Source organism: Quercus lobata, chromosome 3 (assembly GCF_001633185.2).
Source record: "Quercus lobata isolate SW786 chromosome 3, ValleyOak3.0 Primary Assembly, whole genome shotgun sequence".
NCBI lineage: Eukaryota > Viridiplantae > Streptophyta > Magnoliopsida > Fagales > Fagaceae > Quercus > Quercus lobata.
Genome location: NC_044906.1, coordinates 2,824,870 through 2,849,763, shown reverse-complemented (window position 1 = coordinate 2,849,763; position 24,894 = coordinate 2,824,870). Strand labels below are relative to the sequence as shown.

General features: G+C 32.5%; 2 protein-coding genes across 2 annotated transcripts; one reads left to right on the top strand and one right to left on the bottom strand.

Annotated features, from left to right (window-relative positions):
• The first annotated feature begins 2,658 nt into the window (after positions 1-2,658).
• LOC115979791 lies at positions 2,659-3,468 on the top strand. Its single transcript, XM_031101848.1, has 2 exons — positions 2,659-3,000; positions 3,085-3,468. The coding sequence occupies exons 1-2, from the start codon at positions 2,659-2,661 to the stop codon at positions 3,466-3,468; spliced, it is 726 nt and encodes a 241-aa protein (XP_030957708.1).
• A 9,967-nt stretch (positions 3,469-13,435) lies between these two features.
• LOC115979593 (cytochrome P450 71A1-like) lies at positions 13,436-17,021 on the bottom strand. The gene is made up of 2 exons (XM_031101646.1): positions 16,035-17,021; positions 13,436-14,148 (listed from the first exon to the last, which is right to left on the bottom strand). The coding sequence occupies exons 1-2, from the start codon at positions 16,977-16,979 to the stop codon at positions 13,594-13,596; spliced, it is 1,500 nt and encodes a 499-aa protein (XP_030957506.1). The 5' UTR covers positions 16,980-17,021; the 3' UTR covers positions 13,436-13,593.
• Positions 17,022-24,894: the final 7,873 nt, after the last annotated feature.

The following is a 24,894-nucleotide window of genomic DNA, read 5'->3' as shown; positions in this document are numbered from 1 at the left end:
AAATTGGTGGGCTCTCCCAAAAGGGATAGTACAGTATAAGTATTGAGTTCGGTTAAATTTCCTAGCTCTCTCTTTTGGTTTGGATTATTATTTTACATAACAATTGTTTGTAACATGTCCTTAACATGGAAGTGGACCTGACAAATGTGAGTGTGGTTTTTTTTTTGGGAAGGATACTTTTTGAATATTTTGGAAGTTGGCTTGATAGATGGATTTTTGTTCCAAATTGCTGGACTGGATCCCATTTTATAGGAGGTGATATAATGGAATTTGATTTAGGACAAAGTTTAGCTACAAAATTATTTGTAGTCTAAGGATACAACCTTACCTAATAAAATAAATATTATTACATATTTTGAAAATCTAACCGTTAAATTGAATGTTCTTTGCGTTTTTAATACACATGTCAAGTTTTATATCAATTAGATACTATTTACTATATGATCTATAAGTCTATATTTTATACATAATTTGAAAGTACAAAAACTTGTAATTTAAGCAATTTATTGATAAGATAGCTATTGATTTTTAATTTTCTAGAAATTTTGCAAGTGTGTAAGATATAAAATGAAGATGTAATCCAAAGGTAAATTTATCAAAATTCACATCTAATAAAAAGATATTGAGTAAGGTTGTAGCCTTAAGCTACAACCAATTTTGTAGCTAAACTTTGTCCTTTGATTTATTAGGTAGTGGATTATTGACTACTTAGTTTTTGCTAGGTATTGTAAGAGCACTAGCATTTTGGGGGGGGGGGGGGGGGGGGGTGTAAACACCCCACCAATTGCTATTTTACAACCCAAGTCATCCAAAACCCACTTCATCTGAGTTTGTAAACTTAAAAAAAAAAAATTGGAACCTATGAATAGTAAGGTTATATGCAACCTTACTGTTCATAGGTTGTAAAAAAAAAAAAAAAAAAAAATTAAATTAATATGTGGTTGTGTGTGAAGAGAAAAAGTGATTGAGGAAAAAGAGAGAGAATTATACTGTTTATTATTTTATTCGGTAATTTATATTATTTTATTGGGTTATATGTAAAAAGAAAAACTGGAATGTAAGGTGAGTTATAAAATGAGTTGGTAAAATAGATAAAGTAGTATTTGAAGATGTAAAATTTTTTTTTTTTTTTTTTTTTTTTTTTTTTTTTTTTTAATTCCGGATGCTAATGCTCTAATATGGTTAATCTCAAGCCTTTTGGTTTTATTTCCAAAATGGTGCAAGTTGCTTTGATTGCTGGAGCACGAATGTTTAGTCTTATTGCATGCATTTAATGCTTAGTTAATGTGAAATCTCATCATCCTAAGTGCTGTCAAGTGCATGAGATGTTGATCAAATGTAATTTTGTTGCATATTAGCTCGTCATAGATTCAAAAAGTTGGAAAAGACATGCCAAACTTCATGTGGTTATTCAGCCTTGGACTTTTGGAGTTTTATTGACCAGAGTGTTAGGCTCTCCAAACTGTGAATCCCAAGGCTTCCCCCTCTTGAATGTGCATGGGTAATGAATATGTCATCTTGCAATGTTTTTTCTCCTTTTGAAAAGGCACATGTAAATGAGAAAAGTAGCAAGCTTCAAGTATTTTTTAGTGCTTGTTTGGTTCAGCTTCTTGGGTCCAAAAAGCACGTTATCAGTTCGAAAATGTGAATTTTATATGTTCGGTAAAATTTTAGGATCATGCGTTTTAGTATGTGTTTGGATCCACGATTTGCTCCCACGTTTTGCATTTATGTTTTAAAAATCCTAGGACCCACGCTACATGCTGAGAAAACACAAGCTGAGGAAACACAAGCTGAAAAGAGCTAAACGCAAGCAGTACGCACCATTTCATTAATCCAAACGCGTGTTTTAGTACTGTTCATGGACACCCTCAGAGACGCACTGTTTCATTAAAACCTCAAGGCTCTTGCGCGTACTGTTCATGCTAGTTTGCAAGTTATTTTACACAACGGTGCACTCAGCTCTGATGAAAGTGGTGCGCAGCTCTGTTCATTGCACAAGCATTAGTTGGAGAATCATCTTATCAAAACGATGTGCAGCTCTCAACGGCTCTTTTCATTCTCTTCTCCTGGGATCTTTTCTCTCAACTACCGTGGCAGAATGCCTTCAAGGCTCTTTAATGAGAACTCTGAATCGTCTTCAATGAGCTGCACCTACCCACCAACCAAAAAACCATCAAAACAGAGCACATGCAATACAAGCAAACCCATTATTTCTTACTTTCTGAAAAGATCCCCTCTATTTTTCATCAGTAGCAGCTCACCTTCTCTCCGCTTGGGACATCGTTGCTGCCACTGTGGGTCTCTGCATTCATGGGTAAGTTGTGCCTAACTTCTCATGCTCTCTGATCTATTGGTGTATTAACGTATTATTTTCCATGAGGCTTTATCAATCTATGGTTTTTTGAACTTAAAGTTTGTGTGTGGTTTTTGTGTTGAATGTTTGTGTGTGGTTCTTTACAATTTTCCATGACACTAGTATGTGGGTTTCTTGATCCTTCGTGTAATACCATTGTTTCTCTTTCTACCTCTGTTGTATTTGGATATATGTGAGTTTACTTTGCATTTTTCATGTGGGCATGCCTAACTGAAAAATGATATGCACATGAACTGTATGTTGAAATGCCTCAATGAGTATAGGAGGAAATTGTAGCAAAAATGGTTAAGGAGAAATCGAAGGACGGTGGTAGTAATGATCCGAGAGCTGACTGGAAAGATCTTAAGGAACTACAAGCTTTTTGTGAGTTCTGTGCTGTTCAAGTCATAGACGACAAGAGGAAAGGCGGATTTTTGACCAAAACTGGGGTTGATGCAGTGATTGAGCAGTTGGGTGCCAAGGGAAAAGTGGTGACTCACTTGCAGATTAAAAACAAATGGGATCTTCTGAAAAAAGGGTGGAAGCAGTATAACGAGTGTTTTGACAATGACACTGGGTTGGGTTATGATGCTGGAACTGGGATGCTTGAGGCCAGTGAGGAGTGGTTGACTCGAAAGATTGCGGTTAGTTCACTTTAGCAAATTGTGAAAATCTTTACTGTCTACACCTATATTATTGTGTTCTAACTACTGCTTGTCTACATGTAGGCATGTCCCAATGCAAAAACCTTTAAAAATAAACCTTTGCCAAATCATGACTTCCTAAACATCATGTTTAGAGGCACTGTTGCAACGGGCAAAAATGCGTTTTGCATGAGCGGTCAAATACCAAAGGAAACCACCGAAGGGTCTGGGGACTCTGCTGATGACACAGAATTTGTTGACCCCCAATGTGAACCTTTTGTGAATGTTGACGCAATGGAGATTGAAGGTCCATCATCGTTGAGGGCAGGACCGACAGTGACTAAGGAGAAAGGCTTGGCAACCAGTGTCCACCTTTTCAAGCCAATTTGCAAGAAATCAAGAAAAAAAACGTTCAGTTGCACAAGAGATGTCCGACTCTTTGAAGAGCATCTCAGATGTTATTGTTGAGAGTAGAAGTGTAAGAACCCGTATGGATATCGCTTCCATAGAAACTACTTAGGTTAAAGCACTTTTGGACATGGTGTTGAGTCTTCCTGGGGTGCACTTGGGTCATTACCTTCATCTGTTCAGTACCCTCTACTTCAAGGAAAAGGAGCGGGGTAGGAACATGTTTGCTGCACTTGGCGATGATAAGGACGTCCAGCTGAAGTGGCTAGAAAAAGAGTACCAAAAGCACACTGAATTTCATTTTTAGTGAAGGAAAGGGGATTGTCTCGGTAGGGTTTCTTGGGCTTGGTGTAGTTCAAGAATTTTCAATGTTGTACTTGTTGCACTATTTTTTTATTTTTTTATTTTTTTGGTAGAAACTAATGCTGACCATGAGTGTGTATGTAAGACAATGCTCATCATTCCTATGTCAACTTCTTGGTATATTTATATATGTTTTTCCAATGCTTCTTTTAGCTGACTTTTTTGTATTTTTGATGGTTATGCACTGTTATTTGTGGTAAAATTTGATGATGGTCGTTTATGATTGGAAAGAAGAAGTCCCTGTGATATATAATCCTTTAAGCATGTTCTGTGCTCTAGTTTATAGTGTGCTTTGGTTGTTTTCTGGTTCTGTCAATAATAAGTCTGCTGCAAAATTGCTGGTCATGATTAGACATGAGTGTTAGATGTCTTTTGGAGGCCACCATTAAGGGTGTCAATGCTTTTGTTTATTAGGGATGCCTATTTTTTCTACCCTTGCTTTGTTTGTGAGATCTTTGAGGTAGTTTTCTCAGTAAGCTGTTTGGATCCTGAGAAATTGAAAATATGTTTTGTTTTTAGTTTTTTTTTTTCTTTTTTGAATTATGTGTTGGATATTTCTCTTTGGTTGATATTACTGGATCTGTATTTGTCAGGAAAAAGATGTTAATTTTTTATGTATTTGTATGCGAAATGTTTTAGAGCTTTTAGAAAGCTTTGGATGTAGGTAATAAATTTTGATGCTGTAGTTAATGTATTATCTCTTGTTGAAATGAATGTGTTTGTGTATTGAATATTTGAATGCGTGTATGTATTTTGATATGTATGTAGGTTCATATTGTGTAAAGCCTTGATCTGGATTTTCATGATTTAAAGGTATTTTTGATTATGCTATTTTGTGCCCTTGGCATTGTGAGCATTTTGATATTGCCCATCTCCCTTTGATGAATGGAATGACAAACCCTTAAAAATTCCAGTGAATAATCAAGGCTGGAGTCTCGAAGGGGCTCTTTTTGTTCAATTTTGTTCACCGTTTTCATTCTGTTCAATTTTTTCACCAGTTTCTGAGAATTTTGAGGTCGTACTGGGTCCTTTGAGTCAAGCTTCTGATTAGCTTCAAGTGCTGGAGGTAAAACCAGAGAAATGAGTTTGAGAAGATCTATGCATTTGTTAGCCAATTGTGGGGTTTTCTGTTTTATCTTGAATTCTGTAAGATAGCATGGGTTGGAAACCTAAAACTGTAATTATGCTGTATCCTAAATAGTGAAAGCTGCAAGTATAATCTTTCTAAAATTTCATTTTGTCTAGTTTTGCTGAATCATGTAGATTAGCCATAGGTGTGGGTTGGTGAAATATTGTTTTAACATATAGCAGTTCACTATTTGCATATCAGTGAGTTTTAGGTCCTGCCCCTTTCTGTACAGACCAGCAGCTCACATGTCCCCAATTTCTTTTAGCATCTATGAATTCCTCCTTTGCTTTACCAAAAAAAAAAAATAAAAGGATGGTATAGCTTTGAGTACTTTTAAATTTTTAATAGCACCTTTAAGAAAAATGACTCAGATGAAAGGAAAATGCATTTTTGACCCAGCTGGAGAACTTTTCTTTTAGAACTACCTTTAATTTGTCTTTCTCATAGTGTTGAGTTTGTGATTTTGAGAAACTCATTACTTTGTCTGTGGGAGAAGATCCTATTATTATGCATACAAGGTTTTTGTATTAGGATGTATAGTGTATATCTATGAAATATTAATAAATGTGGTGGCTCTGCTAAATGCAAGTTTCATTTGCAACCACTGCGGTGTGCCTTTTCAAGTATCTAAAGAGCTGGTGGTACCTTTAATTCAAAAACAACAAAAGAGAGAGTCAATATTGTATTGGTCTGTTTCATAACATTATATATAGCATAGTATTACATATTAGGCTGTACAAATTGAACTCTAGGGCTATGCGTTTGACTAATTGCAGCCATTTAGTCAACTTTTTCTGTGATGTGCAAATGCTTCACTTACCCCCCTCAATGACTGTCTTATCGCTTTACTTTGTATTAAACATGTCATTTACTTCTTAGTTGTGGCATTTGCGTTTTTCTTTTTCCTTATCTTGCAGGCAGAATTGAGCAACAGAGGAGAGATCAGAGGACACTCTCAAGAGTTGAATTTCCTCTTCTATTTGTTTGTATGGTGGCCATCACCAGTGTTGTGCTTGGTTACCTTTTACACCCTTTAACACTTCATAAAGCAACAACACTATATGATTAATTCCTAGCTAGTTAATTAGAGATATAGGTATAAGAATCTCTTCCTAATTATAAATTTTCAGAAGGTATTTTAGTCAGTATGTTCTTTCTAGCCAATTTACTCAAAATGGAATATAACTTACATAATAATAAGTGTGCTGTGTCTGTGAGTATACCAATTGATAGGCCATTGGTTGGGTCAATTTCTGTTGAGTTTGAAGTTTGTGCTTCCAAAAACTAAAAAGGAGAATGAGGCTTAAATTAACTTGAGATTAATTTGTAATGTCCTTCCACCATCCAAGTTAATTTCCAAAATATTAGATTAACCTCAAATTCAGATTCAGATGCTGGTTGGTGCTCACAGTTTTTGTTTTTGTTGTAATTAAGGATATGCACTGCAAATGATTTCATAGTTTAGTATTGATTACAGAATTTGATATTTGGGGTGCACATTGCAAATGCCCATTTAGATGTAATTGACCCACAATTTCAAAAGAGTATACCATGCTTTATTTTCCAATAATGCACTCATGAGAAAGGCATCAGCTTGGTTTTCCTTTTTCACTTTAAAAGTCATCTCTGTCTATTGCTTTGACAATTAAAGCCTGTGAGTTTGACACTTAACTTTTGAATGCCTCCATTCGATTTTACATTGCTCTCAGAAACTAGTCACTTTCTTCAAAAACAAAACTTATAAAACTACCAAGGAATAACACATTGTAAAAAAGAACTAATTAACACTTCCAAAGTTGATATAATTCCTTTAGTATAGAAATACCTTGTACTCGTGGTTTAGCAGTCTAATCAACTAGTTGTAATGTCTATTGTTTGTTCTATAACCAGTGCTTACACTATTTTGTGATTATTATTTCTTCTTGGTTTTGTAGCATTTGCTATCTTAACACTTTCAAGGATCTGAATTTTAAGCTCGACTTCATATAGGTCATTGTTCAATAGCGGTAAAGTAGTTTGAAGTTATACAAAAGGATGGATTTGCTAAACGACTCATCTAATTCCCAACACCAGTGAGTTTCTATACTTTCCCCTCTAGATGTGAATCTACAATTTTTAGAAAACATGGAAGCAAATCATGAAAGCATATACTTTGGATTGTTAATTTATTGTTACCACCATAGTTTGAGCCTAGTACTAATAAAGGTTCAATAAAATTTAACAACTTGTTTTTAGCCTACATATTACAGTATCACATTCGTATTTGTACATGCAATTAAAGTCAATAACATATGTAGGGACGCAAACTTCGACCTGAGTGACGACATTGTACTCGTAGCATATCTAATCGGGTGTGCATGTCTAGCTTACGTGGAGACCTATATGACCAAAGTACCATTGCATACGAATATACAAACAGGGTATGAATGGGTACAGTACATATTAACTGGAAATGAGAAGAAATGTTGAAGACAGTTTATCAAGCCATGTGTTTGGACAATTGTGTAATACACTACGCCAGTATGGATATAATGGTACCAGAAGAGTTTGCTTGAAAGAGTCTCTGGCAATGACATTGGTGGTACTTGGTCATGCTGAGGGTAACAGAATGGTGTATGATAGATTTCAGCACTCGGGTGAGACAGTGCATCGACACGTGGCCACGGTAGTTACATTGTTAGCCACCGTTATGGCAACAGACATTATCAAGCCTGCTAATCGTACATTTTGGGATGTGCCAGAATATATTAAGCATTCAAATTGATATTGGCCACATTTCAAGGTAACTTCTGAATTTCGTATCTTCACTTGATTTTATTCAAATTATCTTTATGGTCATACCACGTATTCTATTTCACATGGTATTTTTGTGGTAATGGTTAGGGTTGCATTGGTGCGATTGATGGGGTCCACGTCCCCATGGTTGTACCAGTTGATGAGCAACACCCGTACTATGGCAGGAAAGGGATCACCACAACAAATTGCATGTACGCATGTGACTTTGACATGAAGTTGACATTCGCATGTGTTAGATGGGAAGAGTTAGCGCATGACAGAGAGGCTAAATTTATACCTTGTCCATAACCCAAAAGAAATAATCCCTTGACTTCCTTCAAATCATATTCATACAACAGATCTAGATCCCATAATTTCCATTTTCACAGGGGTAGTCTCATGAACCCAGCTTTCAAGAGCAAAACCAAAACCAAAAAATTGAAAGAGAAGGCTTCCCTTCTCTTCTCCTACGTTTGTTACAAATTTACAGTAAATAATTAAAAAAAAAAAAATGAAGATCCAAAACCCAAACCCTCTTCTTGCAAAACAAATTATACATCAACAGCAAAAGGTTTCAACTTTCAACCATAAATCGCTTGCATCCAAACATATACTGAAGGGGAAGAGTTTGCCAAATATTATCAGCAGAATTTCATGGTAGCTATCATTTATCATATATGGCAAGATCAAAACACTTGAATTATGTTGGGAAGGTTTGTATTGAGGCTGAAATTCTTCAAGCTGAGAAACAGGATGTTAGGTGTAGATTATATTTGCATAAGAATGTAAAGTCCACTGTCCAGAATAGATTTTTGTGTAGTCTATTCCAGTTACTGTTTTTGTTAAGAGTTAGTTCTATTTGTTTAGATGTTAGTCTACTCTGTTTTCCCTTTTAGCAGCGCTGTCTTGGTGTCCTCTTTGGTGGCAGTGGGCAGTGTGTTGTATTTGTTTCGATTGATGAATTAATTCTAAGCTCATTCATCAAAAGAGAAAAAAAGCCACCCAAAGTTCAAGAAATTTCTAGCAGGCAGATCAAGAAAGTAAGTCTACCATTAATTTTTGAAACTTCAAATGAAACATATATTCTCTACGCAAATACAAGTGATAAAGGAAATGATTATGGTGAAACCAGAATACCTTCAGTTTACTTATAGCACGTAGGGAGTCATCCTCAGAAACATCTTCACGATCACTTTTCCGTTGATGAAGCAGAATGCAGAGTTCCTGCAGGTTTATCAAACCTCCATTGTGGGGGTTTTTTTTGCCAAGCAGATCTCAACAATTTGTAGTCCTGTCTAGCCAAGCAGCTCAGTTTTTGACTTTTAAGTATTATATTTTCCAAAAATCATGATAAGTAAGTTTTTTAGTTTAAGGGACAACTAGAAAGTAAACAATAAAAAGTGAAGAAAGAAACTAATTCACAATTGGTAGATTCTTAATTTGGTCCAACAGGCAAAAGAGAGGGAAGAGTTCTTCTCCTATCAGAAAATCTGATAAAATGCATGAGTTCTCACAAGTAGAAGGGTCCAAAAATACATTACAAATCCTACTTTCAAAATTCAATATAAAAAAGAATGATCAATTTTTTAATAAATAAAAGAATTAAACCAGGGAACACAACTTAGGCAGACAAGGGAATATACCAAATCCCAGTAATGACTAGGGATAGCACAACGCAAATTAACAGAAGCACAAACTGGCAACTGAAGCTCATTGTCTATTTCTAAGTTCAGCAACCCCCCTCCCCTCCCCCAATCTCTTTCTCTATTCATGTGCATAATCTAATTTCTTCATGTAGTACAAAGAAACCACATATACTTTCTCTCACTCACTCTCTCCTAGCATATTTATTTACATATCATCTAAAGAACTTTAGAATCAACCAACACATCTGAGACATTAAACACTTTTCATTGATAAGACAGACAATAAAGAATCAAAAAAGGCAATACACACCAAGTTCATAGTAGAAGTCACCAATCCCCAACAACTTAGCTAATTAAAATAGAATCTATAAAATCATCCAAAACAAAGAGACAGAAAATCAAAATTAAGAATAAACACATACCCAAAAAATAATAACTCAGCTAACATTTACATCTATGAATCAGAACCCAGATTAGGCCAATTTGACCCAAAAATTTCCTCTGGATATTACCAAAAAAAAAAAAAAAAAAAAAAAAAAAAAATCAGCTAACAAACTTAGGTGCTATTTATTTCTTGACACCTGGGAATCTTTGGGGTTGTGTAATTCATAACCTCACAAGTTTCAAGAGCTTTGTGGGGAAGAAGGAATGGGGTAGGTGGATGTAGGCTGTGAGTCGTGTGATCCCTGTTCTGATGTGATATCCTTGTTTTGAAGGAAGAGTACACGCCGGTGTCAGAATGGGGTTGTCTTCCTCGGGGATTTCTCACTTGAGCTCTTCGCCGGTGTCGGACTGATGTAGGTCTTCCTTGTAGATTTCTCTGGTGGGCATGGAACTCTCTAAAGGCACAAGCGTTAGCTAGGGTACGGTGAGGAGTGAATAGAGAAGGAAAGGAAAAAAGAGTTGACCTTTGGTATTTATATGCTACAGTACTTTCAGCTCCGCTAAAGTCCCCGGGTTTGGTACTTTCATCTGCGTTTTTTCATTTATTTGCTACAGTGTTTTCAGTAATAAGTTTTCAGTTTTAGCAAAATAAGTTCTATCCAAACCGACCCTTATGGCATGTTTGGAAGTTTAGAGAGGGAGAAGAGTAGAGGGGAGTAGAGAGGAGAAGAGTAGTGGGGAGGAGAGTAGAGGGGAATGGTTCCCCTCTACTTTGTTTGGATGTTTTTAAAATTAGTAAGGGGGAAGGGAGTAATTAGCCATTCCCCTTATTTGGAAGTTTTAAAAATTAGGATGGAGAGGAGAGGAAATGATTAAAATAGACAAATTTACCCCTATTTGAAAATGGACTTACAACATTGGTCTATTATTAATCTAGAAAGGGTAAATTGGGAAATTTATTTAGTCAATAATTTATCTACTCTACTCTCCCTCCAAATTTCTCAAATTTGGGGGAATTAAAAATGAGGGGTTAAAGGTGGTTGAAACCCCTCCAAACTCTTCCCCCTTCTTCCTTAAAATACTTCCAAACAAGGTAATTGAATTACTCTCCCTCCCTCTACTCTACTCCCCCTTTTTTTTTTTTAACTTCCAAACAGACCATTAGTCCCCAAAATGTGATTTTTTACATTTTCATGTGGCACCAATGGAGTTGCAATTGTAAAACTATTCACTGTTGGAAAAGTTTTCCCTTTTCCTTAATTTACCATCAACTTTTTCTCAAAAATCCAATTTTACCCTTGAAAAATATCACAATTTTGAGATCTGTTAGTCAAACACTAACTTTTTTAACTTTTTCAAAAAGCATTTTTTAATAGTTTTTTTCAAATACTATGCTTTTAGAAAAAAAAAAAAAGTCCAACATATTATACTTTTTATAAAAGTCACTTTAAAAAAAAATATAATTACAAAAAACTAAACCAAACTCACTTTTAAATCTTTGGGCATAACTTTCCTTGGTTTGAAACTCCAAGGCAAGATGAGGCTACTTTTAGTTTTGTCTTTTCCCTTGAGTTGGTATTAAGAAGAAAGTTAAGAAGAGTGGATATTAAAGATATTAGTTTAGAAAATATCTTTTGAAACTTTTTATGGGAAAAAGATTTTTTTTTTGACAATTTTTTATATTTCTTATAAAAGTAGAATAATTTTTTTTTTCTAAAATAGTCAATTAATAAATATCCTAAGTGCATTTTTTTTTTTAATTTCTTGTACACTTATCATGATCTTGTTTCCCCTTTCCCCCTTTCCGCTTTATTCTTTCCATTTTGCTTCCTTGCTTAGTGGGTTGTGCTCAATTTCTCATGTGCTTGAAAGGGACATGGTCCAAGGAATTATGGATCTAAAATGAGTGGAAGAGAAATTTTTTTTTTTTTTTTTTTTTTTTTTTTTTTTTATTTTAGTCCTTGGGCAGACCATGAGCCCCTTGGGTTGCCTATTTTATGTAAGGAGGGAATTTGGGCTTTTGTGAGGAACACAACAGGCTTTAGGCCTGGTCCTTAGATGAATTGAAGTTTTGGGCCTCTCGGGCCTTCAAGCCCAATTTGCGCGGCGAATTTAATCTGGCTTCTATGCATGTTAGGTGTTGTGACAGATTTCAAGCTGTTAAAAATTTTGGGCCCAATATTTTGAAGAAATAGGGGAAGCTTTCTTCGTATAAGGGTCCCTGTGTAGACTTAAAAATTCATTTTGGGCTTGTCTTGAGCCTTTAATAGATTGGCCCATGATTCCATTCCATATATGTTACATTATTAATGTATGCGCGCCCTGTGTGGTACATTTAAAAATAAATAAATAAATCCTGAATAGAAGGTTATGATGGCACAATTCTCATTAAAGATAGGAGTAATAAAAAACTTGATTTTAGTGCTCAATTTAAAGACACTCTTTTTCAGGAATGATTTATTTCCTTCCTAAGAGTTTAAAGTTAGAAACAAACACAACCTTTTACCCTTCGTAGAGTCGTATATATACATTCATTATTGAAATTAACTTTATGAAAAATTATCCCCATAAAAAAAAAATAAAAAAACTTTATGAAAAATTATCACCATTATTACTCTAGGTCTAGGAGATAAAGTAGAAAATCTAGTATGACTATATGAGGGATGCATCATTGTTATGTCGTAAATTTGTGATCACTTTATAGAATATCAACAGTTAAAAAAAGATTACTTTCCAATATGTACCCACTAGACAAATTAAAGTTGCACATGCGTTAGTCAAAGGGATACAACTGGCTTTAAGAAACTCCATCTTCTGTTATAAAATATATTCACGAGAATGCAATCAATATGTAACATATTTGAGAATATTATTATCTCATGTCCACTTTTTTACATCCACTTTTATGTTTTATTTATTTATTTTTTTTTGTGAAAACAAAATTGGATTTTATTTAACGTAAATGAGATAAATAAAAAAACAGACTCCTCGACGAGAGGTGGAGAATCCCACCAAACAATATCATCAGTCACATATAATGAGCTAAAATGTGAGCTACAGAATTAGCCTCACATCAAACATTACTAACTAAGAAGCACATAAACTTGTAGAATATGTCTAAGCCAAGAAAACTGCTTGTCAAACCTTGAGAGAGCTCTCATTACAAAAACATTATCGCCTTTGATAACCAACTCCCTAAACTCAGCTTCGATAGCAAAACATATCGCCCTACGACAGGCCAAAATCTCAGTTTCTTCACTATCAAAAATTGGAAAACCCCTTGCCGATGGTGCAGCCATAACCTTTCGTGTCTCAATTGTGGACATTACCATTTTACCTTTTAAAATGTGTACATTAATGCTTCAATTATGGATATTAAGTAAAACAATGGATATAAAATGAGTGGAGGAGAAATTTTTTTCATTTTTTTGTGCAACAAAGCTATCAATTATTGCTCCAAAAAACATTATGCTTTATGGTCATGTAATTACTCATGTCAAGATATTTGTGGATTTATACTGTGGATTGAATTGAGAATTTCTCTCATTTCTTGCTTATAAAAGGTATTTTTCTTAGTGTTGAAAATGTACTTTTGTTGTGCTTCCATGCGGAAAAGACTACTACTATTGTGACAAGTTTAACCTAAATGAAGCTTTCTTTAACATATTTGGAACCTTTATTCTAGTATATATTAGCTCCAAAAGCTATTTTGCAACACAAGAATACATAATTTCATAAAAAGTAAAAGATTTAAACAAGAACATGACAACTACACTGAGACTTGAAGCTTAGTAGCTCACAAACATCTATAGACTCATAGGTTTAAGGATGGTAAGGAGTTGCAGCAAGATAAAGAGGGACTTTCTTATGAATACTAAGCCCAAATACCTAACTCATGTCCAACTCCTCTCCTATTGCACTACCAAGAAACTCCCAATCAAACCAATATAAGAGGTTGGCAAGAACATACTCAACTGTTTTAAGTCCAGCTGACATACCAGGGCATACCCTTCTTCCACCTCCAAATGGGATATATTGAAAGTCTTGGCCTATAAAATCAATCGGATTGCTATTACTAGCATTGAATCTCTCTGGAAGGAACTCCTCAGCCTTGTCCCAGAATTTGGGGTCTCTTTGAATGGCCCAAGAATTGACATACACTCTTGTTTTACAAGGAATGTCATAGCCACCAAGTTTAGCATTTGCAGATGTTTCTCTAGGAACCAAGAATGGCACAGGAGGATGTAATCGAAGTGTCTCCTTGACGATACATTTTAAGTAGCACATTTGATTGACATCATTTACAACCACCTTTGATTTCCTTCCAACCACTTGTCTGACCTCTTCTTGTGCTTTCTTCATGATATTTAGGTTTTTCATGAGCTCCGCCATTGCCCACTCCATTGTTGTTATGGAAGTATCAGTTGATCCCACAAACATATCCTGAATTTCAAACCAAATAAAAAGTTTTAGTCTATATTTATCTGTATGTGTATGTATATGTATAAGCCTAACACTTGGTCTAGTCGTTTGTAGGGCCGGTTTAATGTATTTTGTTTCCTAAGGAGAAAATTTCAAGTAGGATATTTTCTTATATTTAAGTATTAATTAATTGCAATTTATTTATTTCTTTTTTTATTTATTATTTTTCGTTAAAATATCTTCTTATTGCTTTTTGAGATACAAAAATTCTAATTAAGTTTAGCTAATATTTTATTATCTCAAAATTCTAATTATGTTTAGCTAATATTTTATTCTCAATTGATAATATGACTAAATCACGTAATATTTTTTGTGACATATTTTATATTAAATAGAATTTTATCAATTTTAATTTTGATAAACTTTGAAGGAATTATAACAAATATTGTTTGTAACATTTTGTAAGCAATACATGTGTTTATAAAAGAAGCTAGCCTTTTAATAGAATTTAGTACTTTAATAAGAGAATTTTCATTTATTTGTAAAACTTCTTTTAAAAAACTATATTTAAAAAAAAAATTGTAATTTAACTAGAATAAAAGAAATATTAAAGTATAGAACAATAAAAACGGGTTTATAAAAAGCACAACTGTGACTTTCTTAAATAATAGAATCACCTTATAGGCTTATACTCTAAACTTGTATAAGTAAAACTAATTCACCATACTCAATGAATTACGAATACAAATTATAAACTATTTATATTTTATATTTATATATTTAGTGATTTTCACATTGACATTTAGATTTGATTAAAATCTTTATTATAAGAAAAAGGGGCTACCAATAAATTAAAAACAAGGGCAGACATACGTCAATAAAAATAAAAATAAAGTAATTCTAGGACCACACTTTTTATTACATAAATTTTTAATAATTATCCTAAAATGTGATTAATTATTGATCACTTTTACATAAATTTACCGCTCAATATTCTACCACGTCAGAGTTATAGCAATGCAATTGCACAAAAGGTTCTGGTCTAGATTTTTTTTAAAAGAAAAAGCCCTCTAATTTTTATCAATCCCTAGCCTTCTCCTATCCTTTAATCAAATACGTACCACAAAACAAGGAACCTACTTTGCAGTACTTGAACATGCAGCATTCAGGTGTCTGCCTAATCTGACGTGATAAATTAAGTTTATATGTGAAAGAAAAACAAAGTGAATACTATAAAAAGAAAAGAAAAAAATTCAAAGTTAAGCTCAGCAACAAAAAGATTAAATTTAAATAAAAAAGAAAAAAGAAAGGTAAAGGGAAAGCTAACAAGAAATGGAACTGAAATGTAACATGAATTTACCACCCAATATTCTACCATGTCAGAATTATAGCAATGCAATCGCACAAAAGGGTCTGGTCTAGATTTTTTTTAAAAGAAGAAGCCCTCTAATCTTTATCAATCCCTTCACCTATCCTTTTAATCAAATACATACCAAAAAATCAAGGGACCTAGTTTGCAGTACTTGAACATGCAGCATTCAGGTGGCTGCCTAATCTGACGTGATAAATTAAGTTTATATGTGAAAGAAAAACAAAGTGAATATTATAAAGAAAAAAAATCAAAGTTAAGCTCAGCAACAAAAAGATTAAATTTCAATAAAAAAGAAAAAAGAAAGGTAAAGGGAAAGCCAACAAGAAATGGAAATGAAAGGTAAGAAGTGCACCGAGCACCTAAAAAAAAAACTGAAAAACAAAATTTTTACTGTTTGATTTTTTCAGAATCAAAACGGAGATGAGAGAATATACCTTTTTATTTTGGACTTTAATTCTTAGAGATGATCACTGTTTTGTTTGGGAAAAGAAAAAAGAAGGAAGAGAGAGAGAGAGAGAGAGAGAGAGAGAGAGACCAGTAGGATTGCTTTGATGCTGTCTTGATTTAGATCAAAGTCAAGCATGCCATCTTCTTTAAGCTGGAGGAGAATTTCTAGAAAAATTTTCTTATTGGACTGGCCACCATCTGTTGTCAACATCTTGTCCTTGTGCTCCTTAATCACCAATTCGAATAATGCATCTATGTCTTTGAAAGTCCTTTTCAGTCTTGAGGTTATACCTGTAAGCACATCTAGCCATCCCAAAAAAGGAAAATAGTCTCTAAAACTAAAACATGCAACTTCCTCCATTACCCTCATCCACAACTCCCCATACCTTCTCTTACCATCTTCTCCTTCATTTCTTTGTCCTAGAACAGTTCTGAAGACAATGTTGTTTGAGACAGTAATCAACATCTCACTTATATTAACCTGTTTTCCTTCTAGACATGAACCTCGTATCTTCTTGATCATAATATCAACCTCTTCTTCCCTCAAGAATTGAAATGATTGCACTCTATCAGGGCTCAAAAGCTCTTGAACACAAATCTTTCTAACTTGTCTCCAATACTCACCATAGGGTGCAAACGCCAAGTCTGTGCTTCCATTGAGAAAGATATCTACAGCAGTTGTTCTTGCTCGATTCGCAAAGACAATATCATGGCTCTTCAGCATTTCTTTCACCATTTCTGGGGAGGAAACTACAAGAGTTGGAACACAGCCCAAGTGCAAGAACATTAAGGGACCATGCTTGTTGGAAAGGGCTTGGAAAGAGCGGTGGGGAAGTGAGCCTAGTTGATGAAGGTTACCAATTATTGGTAGCTTTGGTGGGGATGGAGGTAAATTGAGATTTCCACCTCTATTGAGTCTAAGCAGAAGGAGAAGGATAAGAGGTAGAAGACGAAGAGGAATAAGGAAGTGAAGGTTATGTGCTAGTACTCTATGCGACTCTTGCCACAATGACTGCAACAATTTTAGATCCATTAGTCTGTGTTATTTTTGAGAATGGAACTAACGTTTAGGTGAAATATATATTGGCACCTTCACACCTTATCTTCAATTACATTCATGAAATATAGATCGAATCATTGAGTTCCAATAATGCATACTTGAGCTGTCGTGCATTTTGTCTGTTGTGTGGATTGAACAGTTGCTATGGTGCCAATATAAAGCGCCAATGCCATTATAGTACACATTTGGTTTATTTACTTTTTTTTTGTTTTTTTTTTGGAACCGTTGCTACTGTGCCAATAAAAAGCACCAATGCCCTTACATTACACATTTGAATTATTATTATTTTTTATTATTATTTTTTTATTATTTTTTTTCAATCTTTAACCGTTGCTATAGTGCCAATGAAAAGCACCAATACTTCTATAATACCCATTTGGTTTATTGAGTCCCTTTTTTTTTTTTTTTTTTTTTCCAAGTTTGAACAGTTGCTACAGTGCCAATAAAAAGCACCAATGCCCATGCATACACATTTGTTTTATTGAGTTCCTTTTTTTTTTATTCTTCTTTTTATTTTTTATTTTTTATTTTATTTAATTTGAACAGTTGCTACAGTGCCAATGAAAAGCACCAATGCCCCTATGCTATACATTTGGTTTATTGGGTCCCTTTTATCTTTTTTTTTTTTTTTTTTTTTTTTTTTTTTAGTTTGAACTGTTGCTACAGTGCCAATTTTGTTTCAAACCAAATTGGCACTGTTGCTGCAGTGCTTTGGTTTCAACCTCTGCACTGTTGCTGCTTTCTTTTCCTTTTTTTTTTTTTCTTTTTTTTTGGGTAATATCTTCCTGTCCACTCTTTTATTTTATTTTTTTATTTTATTATATATAACGCTGTTAGTTAACACAATAAATTGTCACAATATTTTTATAATTGTTGATATGTTAATTCCTTATAAGTTAAAATAAAATACCATACTAGAATCATCCACAACTAAAACTAAAGGTATTATAAAAAAAAAAATACTACATCTACAACATTTTTCACAACATTGTTCATTAGGCTTTTTTTTTTTTTTTCACAAACCACAGTACGCTAGTTTTGATTGTACTGTTTTTGTCGTTTCTTTTAAATATTTATATGTGTATGTACAGTTACACTAACTTAACAAATTCTTACAATAAAACAGTGTTTTGAACAGTATTTTGGGTTTATTGAGTCCTTTTTATCTTCTTATTCTTCTTTTTTATTTTTTTTAGTTTGAATAGTTGCTACAGTGCCAATTCGGTTTGTTCGGTTGGCACCGTAGCTATAGTGCTTTGGTTTCAACCTCTGCACTGTTGCTGCTTTCTTTTCCTTTTTTTTTTTCCCGCTGTTTTTTTTTTTTTGGGTAATTTTGTCCTATCCACTCTTTTATTTTATTATTTTATTTTATTTTTTATATATAAAGCCGTTAGTTAAAACAATAAATTATCACAATATTTTTACAATTATTGATATGTTAATTCCTTATAGGTTAAAATAAAATATTATACTAGAATCATCCACAACTAAAACTAAGGTTTTATGAAAAAAGAAGTGCTACATCCACAACATTTTTCGCAACACTTTCACAACATTGTTCATTAGGAATTTTTTTTTTCCACAAACCACAGTACGCCAGTTTTGGTTGTACTGTTTTTGTCTTTTCTTTTAAATATTATATGTGCATACACAATTACACTGACGCAACAAATTTTTACAATATTTTTATAATTATTGAGGTGTCAATTTTTTAAAGGTCAAAATAAAATAATAAAATAAGAGACTGAGACTAGTCACAACTAAAAATAAATGTATTATGAAAATGTTATAACATCTTCTTCTTGTCACAATATTTTCACAATTGCGACATCTCAGTTCCTTATAGATCAAAATAAAATAAAATAAAAAGAAATGCTATGTCCACAACATTTTTCACAATAATTTTGTAACAAATTTTATATGGCAAGGTATTTTTGAAGTATAAAAAATTGATATCAGTTGTGGGTTCAATTTAAAACCAATAACAACTTGTCATTTATAATTTGTTCTAAAAATTTTATGGATGTAGCATCTCTCAAATAAAATAAAAATATATCTATTCGGATCCTAAAAATAAAAGTATTGTGAAAATGTTTTAATATTTTGTTGTATTCTTGGACTTCTTTTTTAGAACATATAGTCAAATTGGGTGAGCCAAAATTCACTGTATGTTTCACGCACAATTTTCTTGTATTGTCTTTTTGTTTTTTTTTTTAATACATAATTTTTAAACCAGTAATAATTTTTTACCTAAGATTTGTTGTGAAAATGCTGTGGACGTAAAAATTAAATAATAATATATCAAATTGGAACCTACCACAGCTAGAAATAAAAAACAACGAAAATGTTGTGACGTTTTGTTATATTCCTAAACTTCTTTTTTGTATGACATTTTATTGTGTTTCTAGACTTCTTTTTTTGTTTAGTCAAATTTAGTAAGCCAAAATTCATTGTTTTAGGCATAATTTTCTTCATTTGGCTTTTTATTTTATTTTTAAATGCACGGTTAAAAGTGGTTAGCCCAATTTAAAACTAGTAGCAATTTATCATCTATGATTTATTATGAAAATATTGTGGACGTAACATTACTCTGAAATAAAATAATAAAATATCAGAATAGGACCCACCATAGCTAAAAATAAAAGTATTGTAAAAATATCGTGACTTTTTGTTGTGTTTCTAGACTTCTTTTTTGGTTAAGTCAAATTTAGTAAGCCAAAATTCATTGTTTTAGGCACAATTTTCTTCAGTTGGCTTTTTATTTTATTTTTAAACGCACAGTTAAAAGTGTTAGCCCAATTTAAAACCAGTAGCAATTTACTACCTAAAATTTATTATGAAAATATTATGGACATAACATTACTCTAAAAATAAAATATTAGACTAAGACCCACCATAGCTAGAAATAAATGTATTGTAAAAATATCATGACTTTTTGTTGCGTTTCTAGACTTCTTTTTGGGTTTATTCAATTTGTTGAACTAAAATTCATTGTTTAATGCATAATTTTTTTAGTTTGATTTTTTTTTTAACACATTGTTTCAAGTTTTTTATTTTTTTTATTTTTTATATATATATAAATAAACACACACACACAAATTGACGAAGTAACACTTTCCTCCTTTTTATTTGAGGTAGTTGCATTCCCCCTTGAACTAAAGTTGAATAATTTCATCATTTATATTTTGTAAATGAGCATATACCCCTATTGTTTCTCTCTTAGTTAAACCCTAACAAAATCTTATAATTCCTAAAATATTCCATTGTGCAATGTCGAATATACTCCTACTAAATTATAATGTCCCAAAAAATTTCTGTGTATTTTGAATTTTATGTGGTAGACTAGTAGTCATGCTTGGAAAGTTAGAATAATGATATATGGTGTTCTATTTGTTACCTAGAGAACACTAATTTATTAGGTTTAAATCTTCTAGACTTATAATTTTATCTAATAGAAACTGTGATGACATATGTCTTTTGTTATTTTGTTCTTTTTTTAATTTATTTTCTTGCTTAATAGGGCATTCATTAAAAATAAGTAAGCTAAATATCGTAGTTAGACTCATAAAATAAGATAATAAAGAATGAAATATGAATAACAAAATCTTCATTGTAGATGATTGCAATTATTTAATTTAATGAAGATCTTCAAAAAAATTGTAGCATATATTATCATTCATTGTGAAAATTTAAATATTATAGAAAGATGATGATATTCATTATCATTCTTTGTAGCATTTTTTGGTGAGTAGATATTACATTTAGCAAATAAGTTCTAAGAAATTGTCATAGTAAATAGATATTCAAACAGCTATTTTAAATTTAAGTACATGACTTTATACTTCTTCGAAAAAAAAAATTATATTAATTTTCTCACTAAAGGGCCAGCACGTGCCTTGCACGTGCAACCCACACGAGTTATTTAAAAGGCTAATTATATTGCTTTATGGCATTAAAAAAGAAGAAGTACAATATCCATAATATTTTCACAACATTTTTACAACAAATCTTAGGTGGTAAGTTGTTACTGGTTATAATTTGAATCTAACATTGAAATTACTTTTTTGCTTACTAATAACAACTAGTAACCATAGTATTTATTATAAAAATGTTGTAAAAATGTTATAACCATAGTATTTAAAATAAAATTATTACTTTATCATACACTCTTTAACACCATGGGCCAGATTCTTCATGTTTTACCCGGTGAATGTGTTTCTCACATTCATTTTTTTATATATTTCCTTTTATATTTTAAATATGAAAATTTTTATTTTTGTCTTAAATAAAAATTGCAATCCCTAAATTTGCTTGAAATTCATTTTCCTCTAACTTTATTTTTATTAAATTGAGTTCCCTAAGTTTTATATGTTGGAGTTTATGCCCTAAAATTCAATTTATTGGCATGTTATAAATAAATAATTTGTTTAGTTATATGAGACTATTTAGAAATGAACTAATGAGATATTATCTTAGTCCATGAGATGCATAGTATGTAATTTAGTCACAGAAGATATAAATCACACATTCTTTGTAAACTCAGAATTTTAGTTCGTAATCAGTGATGAAATTGGGCATTTCATTTGCGAAGACTGTAACATATCAATTAAGATGATTTGTATTGATCATGAAAGTAGAGATTTCTAGTTGATATGTTTATATGTTTTAAGAGTTAAGACATATTGAACTAGACCGCTGTGAGATTTATTATTCTCCTAATGACTGTCAAATGAATAATAAATCTCACGACTTCTATTTACATGAACTCTTAATCCTAAGAGAATAATGGACCTGATTATGAAGTGTAGATTGCTTTGATATATTAGGAGTGAGATCTAAAATAACGATCAAAACCTTAGTATGTTGGGCAACCGCATTTAATGTTGATGAAACATATATTCTCAAGATGGAATACATAATTTCTTAATGGAGACATAAAATATTATCTTGAGATAAGTTCAATGAGTTTGGTTATTCAAAGTGTTGGGCCCAATCACTTTAGTAAGGAGTTACTAAAGTATATATTTATGAAATTAAATTTAATAAATATATGATGAATAACTTAAAGGATTAAACCGGGTACTCAACGATCAAAATGTAGTAATCTTCAAAGTGGCAGTCAACAATTATAACTTTATATTACTATGAATATTTTAATAAAGGGGTTGCATGTATAATAAATTTTTGGGATATAATTTATTAATAATACCTAGAGTGCAATTATATTTATATAGTGGTATTGAATATAATTAATGGTAACTTTGGACTTGTTAAGAGTTGACAAAAAAGCCTAAAGCCCATTGGAGTTAGAGTCTTATTTGTTTCCTTTTGGTCCCACTCCAAACCACATACTAAAGTCTAATTGGAATGGCCTAAAAGGTTAGCACAATTAGATAATCAATTATATATAATAAGAGAAACATAGAAAATTTCATAAGGTTTTTTATTTATTTATTATTAAGATCATATAAGGAATGAAATGATGTGTATGTGAGTGTAAGACACTCTCTTATTCTCCATTTGGAAACTAGTTGAGAGACCACATTTCTTAGGCATTAAGTGGAATTAGAGTAAAGATTAAAAGTATTCCCAAGAACTTCTAATATTTTATTTTTGAATTTCACCACACCAAAGTACGCTCACTTGTTCTTGAATTCTGAACTTATATAATACATGTTATCAATTATGAATGAAGTAGATCCGTTAATTTTCAGTTGCGTATGTTTTGTATGCGATACAAACATGTATTTTTCCAACATTATATTTATTCGGGATTTTTTTCAAAATAACATCTATTCGTAAACAATTTTGTCAGTTAGCTAGGTTTTCAAACTATTTAGGAAACTAGCATCTCAAGACTAATAAACTTGAGTTTACTAAAGCAAATTGATTCTCTAATACTCGGTTTTGGATTAAAATCTTCGTGAAACTCGAGTTTTAGAGACTTGAGTTTCAGGTCTTGCAAAGATTGTGTTCCCATTCGTCCTTTTTTTTTTTTTTTTTTTTTTTTTTTCATTCTCCAAAACAAATTAGTATACCCAAACCCAAAAGCTCGGCCATGGAAGTTCAGAGAGCAGAGGTTGAGATTGAACCACCACCGATGGTGGCGATGATTGTTGGAGCCTTCGTCACCACTACCTGGGGCCTTCACCGCAATCCGAACCGAGAGATTGGGTTAGGGAGATCTGGGTTTGTGGAGTTGCAGATCTAGGTTTGTTGTTGGTTCGTTGTTTTTCATGCATCGCCTTTTTTCTGGCTTGTTGTCTTCCGTGTTTGCTTCTTGCTTTGTAGCTTCGCTTTGGTGTCATGTTTGTTTCGTTTTGTTTGCTTCAAGGAAGAGCGTAATTGAGTTTCTTAAACTTGAGATGTTAGTTTCCTAAATAGTTTAAAAACATTGCTAATTAACGAAATTGTTTGGGGATTGGTGTTAATTTGCAATTTTTTCCTATTTATTCAATTTAGGCATTCCGTCAAACTTGTTAAAAAATTTTCCATTAAATTGTTTTCTCACATGAAAAAAAATCTATAAAATTAATAAAAATATTTTATGTGAGATTGTAATGGATATTATACATAAAAGGCCTCAGAAAGTTATATGGAAATTTAATAGGAAGCCAATTACAAGTCAAATTGTTTTGATTTTATATATACCAGCTTGTTACCCCATGCATATGTATGAATATACTTAAAAGATATACATTAAGAAGTATAGTATAATTCTTACATATGTAATTTAAGAGTTGGTATCTCATGCGCTAGGCGCATGAGATATATATATATATATATATATTAAGATGCATATTATAATTTTTACATACATAATTTAAGAGTTGGTATCTCATGCGCTAGGCGCATGAGAGAATTTTCCATAAATTAAATATTATTGATAGTCATTCTTATTTTTTTTTTTACTCTTTAAAAGATCTTGTAAGACTATTGTTAGGTAGAAAATGTAAATTGTCCATTTTAAAATTTTTTAAAGCTAAATAATTCTAGATTCTTTGATTTTTGTAAACAATAACTCACATGGATGGATATTTATGATGTGATCCCACATTTGACTCTAAAATTAAGAAATAAAACTATCTTTAAAAATAAATAATTTGGGACGCATGGAGTAAAATTGCATTTCAATTGTAGACATGTAGGGCCCACCTGCTTGTGAGAGGCTGGTCTCATGCGCCTAGAGCATGAGAGATTTTTCCATAATTTAAATATTATAGATAGTAATTTTTTTTAACTCTTTAAAAAGTCTTGTAAGACTATTGTTAGGTAGAAAATGTAAATTGTCCATTTGATTGCTTGGCGTTCCAATTCCCTTTTCCTTGTCCTTTTAGCCTTTGAGAATCTGCTTTCTTCAATGCGTGAAGTTTATAGCAGTCAGGTCTTGTGTGTCCTCTAACTCCACAATGGTGGCAAGAGTGTTGAAATTGAGGACATCTTTGAGACTTTAGAAAAGATTTCCCTTTAACCTTGGGTTTAGCCACATATGGATTTTGAGGTTTTGTCAAAACCTTTTGAGCAATTCCATTTGGCTTCTTCTCCACTTTTACATTCTCAACACTAGGTATTGCTACCATTGGTTCCTTAGCTTTAACAAATTCCATCTCTTTGGGCACATTGGCTCTTGAACTACTTTCTCTGGAATATCCTAAGCCACTTTTGTAAGAAAAAGGCTTTTGACATGCAAGCACCTTGTCAAGTTTCTTGGAGGCAACGCGCTCCACTTTGGTATTAGCTTGAATCACTTCAAACTCAAGAAACTTGATCTTGGAGTAGGCCACGGTTAGTTCTCCATTCAACGCCTTAACTTCACACTTCGTTTCCTTGTACCTTACAAGTATACTCTTGTAGTCTTGTTTAGCCTTCTTCATTTTTCTGATGGTTG

Bases quoted from the DNA above. Each gene is read 5' to 3' on its own strand.
- LOC115979593 (XM_031101646.1), bottom strand. From the start codon at position 16,979: ATGGATCTAAAATTGTTGCAGTCATTGTGGCAAGAGTCGCATAGAGTA. The intron at 14,149-16,034 runs GTCTCTCTCTCT...TTTGAAATTCAG, and splicing joins GCATCAAAGCAATCCTACTG to GATATGTTTGTGGGATCAAC.
- LOC115979791 (XM_031101848.1), top strand. From the start codon at position 2,659: ATGGTTAAGGAGAAATCGAAGGACGGTGGTAGTAATGATCCGAGAGCT. The intron at 3,001-3,084 runs GTTAGTTCACTT...GTCTACATGTAG, and splicing joins GGTTGACTCGAAAGATTGCG to GCATGTCCCAATGCAAAAAC.